Raw genomic sequence first — 6,000 nt, forward strand, 5'->3', positions numbered from 1 at the left:
CTGTCTTATCTTTGTGCAACTATGAAACTCCCCACTGAGGTACAAACATTTAAACCACCAAGGGGAGACCCCCATGCTAGAAACATCTTATCTTTCAGTCATTTAATGCTGTTTCCAGGATTTAAAACAGCGTCATATCTGAGACCTTCTTGACATCTTTTCAAAGGATAAAGATGTCAGATATAAAAGAACAGTCCCTATGAACTGGTATAACTCCAAATTCATTTCATGTATCAGCAAAAAGATTCTTTAAAATGAAATACATGCAGGGGGGGAAAAAAAAGGCATGATACCAGACTGACATCCTGCAAAGGGGTGGGGATGGAAGGTGAGAGGTATATGCAACTCTATAAATTTAAAAGTTTGTGGTTAAATCTTCTGTCTTTAAACTTAATAATTAGTCACCATAATGACCATAATGATGTATTTGTCTAAAATACATATTATCTATCAAACAAGGTACAAAATCCAGGATGTGATGTCAAATTTTTTTTAATATATATATTCTATAATATACAGAAAAAAAGTACCCATTGCCTCTGGGTCGTAGATTAATGAATGATTGTTTTTCTTCTGTACTTCCTAAATTTTCTCAAATGAGCACATATTACGTTTATAATTAAATTAAAATTATAACACGAGAGCATTTCACATCCAATCTAATCAAGTGAACTACAAAGGGGTAACCCAAGAACTCTTTAAATAAAGGGTATAATCTTTCAATACATTCAAGCAAGGCAAAGAAATCCCAGGCGACAGCGAAAGTAAACATATCACAAAAGGAAAAAAAAAAAAGAGAGAGAGGAAGAGCAAGAGAGAAAAAAAGGCTTTCTCCACAGGTTTCTCTCCTATGAACAGCTTTCAAACAAAACCACAACCCTACGGAGTAACACAGAGGGAAGGTTCAGAGGATCTGTCTTCACAAATGCAGCCTGGCGGCCTCTCAGCTCTGCCTGGCCCGACACAGCTCCATCAGAGGCCAGCCGTCTGGGGCAGGTATGGTCTCGGCAGGTATGCAAGCCACGTCAATGCTCAGGAGGCACTTTCACAGGACATGATCGCTGATGGACTCAAACCTGTGCAGAAACCACAGGCATGGAGCTCCATTCTCACCAACATCAGGAACGGTTCACGCCCACAGAAGGTGTCCCCTGCAGATGGGTTTCTGTAGGTCAGGGGCTAAATAAGGCCAAGCCTCCCCAGTACCCAGGACACCCAAGCAGTGTCTCACTGCCTCACACTTCAGGGCAGCAAATCTAGGCCATGGGGAATGCTCCTGTCTGGTGCATGATGAGCTTAAACCTGATGCATGACTCGGGCGATCTCAGAGGCCAGGAGGGCAGAGAAGTGTCCAGACCTTGTCCCCTGTGTTCCACACCCCTCCTAGAGAGACAGACTTACTGACTAGGTATTCTTGGCAAGGTTTAATGTAACCTTCCCAGAAACTGGAGAAGCAGGTCTCCTAGAGTCTAGCCACTTCATGCATTCATCCAGCAAATATTTTATTGAGAAACTACTATGTACCAGGCACTGTGCCAAACACTGGGGTTAGAATGGGGCCTAAAACCCAGTCCCTGCCCTAAGACTATTAACTCAGTGTGTCAAAGCTCTAAAGAAAACTGCCTTTACCGACAAGGCCCACTTCTGCTGAACCCTCCAACCAAATTAAAGATCAATTTCTCAAGTTTATATATTAGAAAAGTACAGGGGCTTCCCTGATGGCACAGTGGTTGGGGGTCCGCCTGCCGATGCAGGGGACACGGGTTTGTGCCCCGGTCCGGGAAGATCCCACATGCCGCGGAGCGGCTGGTCCCGTTAGCCATGGCCGCTGAGCCTGCGCGTCCGGAGCCTGTGCTCCACAACGGCAGAGGCCGCAGCAGTGAGAGGCCGGCGTACCGCAAAAAAAAAAAAAAGTACAAAAGACAATGAACCCTAGATTAGAATCAGAGGGAGAGACAGCCAGCGCCCCCCTGCCAGCTGTCTCCTTGTATTCTTTCTCTCCCTCCTCACACATTCCAGGTATTCTCTAGCCATCGACGAAGCCAGGAATCCATTTCTTTTTTGAATACTACTTTTCTATTTCAGATAGAAATAGAAATAGCCCTCCTGCCAGAGGGCTCCAAATTTTTAGCAACACAATCTGTGCCACGCTGTGGTCCCTTCTGCCTCTCCCTGGGTGATCTGGAGAAACGGAAACTGCAGAGCCAGGCTAAAGGATCAGCTATCATTACCTAAATCCTTCGGAGAAGCAAAGATTAGCTAACTTTTAAGGAAATTCAAAGCGGTAGGAAAAAGATATAGCATCAGCTGTCATCAACAGTGTAGTTTAATAAAATGGGGGGGGTAAATGTTTAATATGAATTTCAAAGCATATTTTTATGTCCCATTGACATTGACATGGAGTTTTCATGGAACCATATGTAATTCAAAACAAGGAAGACCTTTCGGGACTTCCCTGGCGGTCCCGTGGTTACGATTCCACGCTTCCACTGCAGGGGGCGCAGGTTCCATTCCCTGGTTGGGGAACTAAGATCCCACAGGCCTGTCACGTGGCCAAAAAAAGAAAAAAAGAATAAGGAAACCTTTCAATTGAATTACCTGCAGTTCTACATTCAGTAGAATGTATTGAAAGTAGTCTTTGCTATGGACTGGGGGAAGTATCAGAAGAACATGTTCATATAGACACAAATAATCAACAAATGCTATTTTTTGGGGAGGAAGCGGAACCAGGAAGGGAAGCCAAGGTTGAGAGCAGAGGATCAAAGACAGAGGATCCTTATCAGCATAGCCTTGGAAAAGGTTCTGTCCCTGGTTCCAAAAGGCCAGACTGAAAGGAGCTAACACCACTGCTTTCAAGTCAACTTAATGTTCCAACTGGAGCTGGAAATTTTCACAAAGTGCAAATTACAAGTTGGAAATTTCTTCCTGGTATCTCCAGCTAGACAGTTATTTCCTAATTCTTACAGAGGATAAGAAAAGCCCAGGATGCATGAAAACCATGGATAGTAGTAGTCTTTCTAGTTAGTATCTCACCGGACAGCTAACAGGTAGAGAGAAGTTAAAGTACATTCCTGCCAGAGACTAATATTCATCCCTGTTCCAGGCGTTTCTGCAGAGAATTACCTGGCATGTTCGGTCCAGGCAAAACTGTAAGTGGCCTGAACACATCTGTAGTGTCTAGACCAAATCATTCGGCCCTTTGTTTAAACTGCTGGAGCCCCAGTGTATTCGTACACCACCCAGTCCCCAGCCCCACCCCCCGCCCCACCCCGGGGGAGTCTGGCCCGGGATGGCGCTGTCTGTCTGGTCCTGCCCATCGCAACCATCGCCTGGCGGCCGGCAGGCAAGCCAGGTCCATTTTTAAATTCCCTTAGAAGTTTCACAACCACCGGTTTGGGTGAGGAGACAAACACCGCTGTAGTTTGCTGACATGAAACTAAAAATACCCAGCTGCAAACAAAAGCCACCCTTTACAAGGCTGGCTTGGTGTCCTGAGGTTACATGTGGTAGTGCCAGGCCATACGACCATATTCTTGGCAAAGTGGCCGCCATAACAACTGCTCCAGGCCCAGCGGGGCAGAGGGGCCATTCTGCCCTGAGCTGTCAAGGAATCCCGCACCGGGCAGCCCTGCCTGTTTGACGGAAAGAACAGCTTTATGCTGTCGATCCAAATGCAGGCTAGAGGAATTCGGGGCTGCGTCTGGGTTAGATACACACTGAAAGAAGAATGCAGGAGGCAAAAAGAAAACACCAACCCTACAGCCCTGGAAGGAAATGTGTTTGCACCTCCCTCCCTTGCAATTATAAAAGCAAGTTACTGCTGTGACTATACTGAGAAAGGCAACTCGGAGGCGTGAAAAATGGATCTGGGAGACGATGTGGCCCACTGGGAGCCTGCTGGGGGCTAGGGGTGGAGGACCATGGCTCCACGGGGAGACTCCCGTTACCCCGGAAGCTTCTTTGTAAGGTTTTACCTGTTGGGCTCCAGAGCGGAGCTGCGAACCCGGGGCCGCCACGGTCGAGGTCGTCCCTCCCTCCCCAGGTCTCAAACTTTCCTTCGCGCCCCTCGGAAGGGGCAAGCCTTGTCCCTCCCCGAATCCAGATTTCAGGTGTGGAACTTGTCTAAGCCACCGGGGACTGCGGGGAGGGGGCTCATTCCCACACGGCCCGGCGGGGCTCCGGATGCTCGGAACGCAGGAGGGGGGATGCAACCTGACGGTCAGTCCAGGACCCGACCAAAGTTTCCTCCCAAACTGCGGTGGCGGGCGCGACCCGGGAGCTCTGAGTCCCGCAGCACAGGGTCGGGAGCGGGGTTGCGGGGCGGGAGCAGGCCCCGGGGCACAAGCCGCAAGGTCAAGGCGGAGCTGGAGCCGAACCCCGGGGCAAACAGCTGGCGCCGGACCCCATCCGCAGCCTGGTGGAGGGGCAGTGCCGGGCACCCAACCTCTCCCTACACCTGCTCAGCGCGGTGCCGAGCCCCGGACACGTGGGAGCCTAGCCCCGGGCTCCCCAGCTCGCGGCGGGGACTGGCAACCTCGCCGGGGCGCGCACCCTTCGCCCCCGGCCCCCCCAACCAGGAAGAGGCAGCGCGCTGGGGCGCCGGGCGGCTGGCTCCCGGCGCCTCTTTCATCCTTGGACCTCGGCAGAAGCCGGGAGGGAGTTTCGTTCTCTTCAAACCGACCCTCCACCCTCGGCAGCTTCCCGCAACCTCTACCTTGCCCTGCTACCTCGCAGACAGACGGACAAGAGACACAAAGAAGAAAACAAAACAAAACAAAACTACCGCCCCTCGGGTCTCATCCTCCAGCCTGGAGCCGGGAGGACGAAGAACAGAGAGCACATCCTTCCTCCTCCTCCTCATCCGACTCGGGTATCCGGGCCGACTCGGTCAGCAAGGAACCCCGAGGTGGCCCATAGAGAAGAGGTAAGGTTGGAAGAGGCAGAAACCAGGCGGAGCGAGCGAGGGAGCAAAAGCGCGAGAGAGCAGAAAATAGCCAACAAAACCACGCTAACGCGCCCCCTACCTGGGTGCAACATACTTTGGAAATAGAAGATAACCAGGATAAAGGATCCCAAGCAAGTGGCCAGCACCATCCGGCAAATTCTGTTCATCCTCATCACTTCCAGCAGCCCCGGCTTCATGGCTTTGTCCTGGCTGCGGGGACCCGGGCGTCCGGGAGGCGCGCCCGGAGCGCAGGAGCGGGAAACCCGCCGCGCGGAGCGGAGCCCGGGAGGCGCAGGGCAGGGCTGGGCAGGGTTCGCAGGGAAGATAGGGTTGGCTTCACGGCCGCTCTCGGAGCCCCCAGCCCCGGGCAGGGGTGTGGAAGGCGCCGGAGTTGCTCTGGAAGTGCTGAGATGCGTGGACCCGCCGGCTGCGCGCTCTTGCTCCTCCCGCTGCTCCTCCTCGCCTCTCCGCCGCCGCCTCCGCCCCCGCCAGCAGCCGCCGCTGCCTCCTGGCGGGCCGGGCGGCTGGGGGGCGAGCGGTGGTGGTGCCGCCGCCGCTGCCGCTTTTCTGGCCGCTGTGGCTGTCGGACGGGCCCCCTCCCTCCTCTCCAAAGGCTACTTCATTGCGCTCCAAAGATCCACATATTCCGGGGCTGGGTTTTACCAAATGCAACTCACAGCCCCCGGCGAGGGGAGGGCGCCTGCGGAGAGCCGGGCGGAGGGAGGGACCCGAGCGCCGGGGCGGAGCGTCGCGCTCCCCCCGCCCCTACCCGGGATTTGGTCGCGTCCAGCTGTTTCCCGGGGAGCGCGGAGTGCGCGCCGCGCTCCCGCAGGGTCCCAAAAGCCCTCAGTCCCCGCCGGGCCGGCCGCAGTGTGGAGGTTGTGTGTCAGCGTTTCTATGACAAAACCCGGAGGAAAAAAATACGAATAAAATCGCCTCGGTGCTGCCACCCCCTCCTGCCGGCCTGTGAAGAGGGAGGTGGCGGGGTGCGGGTCGGGCACTGGAAGCGCGAAGGGGTCTGGCGGTACGCGATAATTTAAAATCCCTGGGCAAGG

At 53.4% G+C, this 6,000-nt stretch overlaps 1 protein-coding gene across 6 annotated transcripts in view; it reads right to left on the reverse strand.

Annotated features, from left to right (window-relative positions):
* Window positions 1–5,611, reverse strand: part of CHST11 (carbohydrate sulfotransferase 11) — a 287,859-nt gene extending 282,248 nt beyond the window's left edge. For 2 of the 6 annotated variants that reach the window (XM_030856212.2, XM_030856214.2), the window contains exon 1: window positions 5,040–5,611. In XM_030856212.2, coding sequence (XP_030712072.1) covers window positions 5,040–5,142 — 103 coding nt within the window. In that variant the 5' untranslated portion in view covers window positions 5,143–5,611. Of the gene's footprint in view, window positions 1–4,783; window positions 4,918–5,024 lie in introns of those variants that run through there. The other 4 variants (XM_030856211.2, XM_030856213.2, XM_060306419.1 and 1 more) reach the window with 2 other exon arrangements.
* Between the last annotated feature and the right edge of the window lie 389 nt (window positions 5,612–6,000).

This window comes from Globicephala melas, chromosome 10 (genome assembly GCF_963455315.2).
Source record: "Globicephala melas chromosome 10, mGloMel1.2, whole genome shotgun sequence".
Taxonomy (NCBI): Eukaryota; Metazoa; Chordata; class Mammalia; order Artiodactyla; family Delphinidae; genus Globicephala; species Globicephala melas.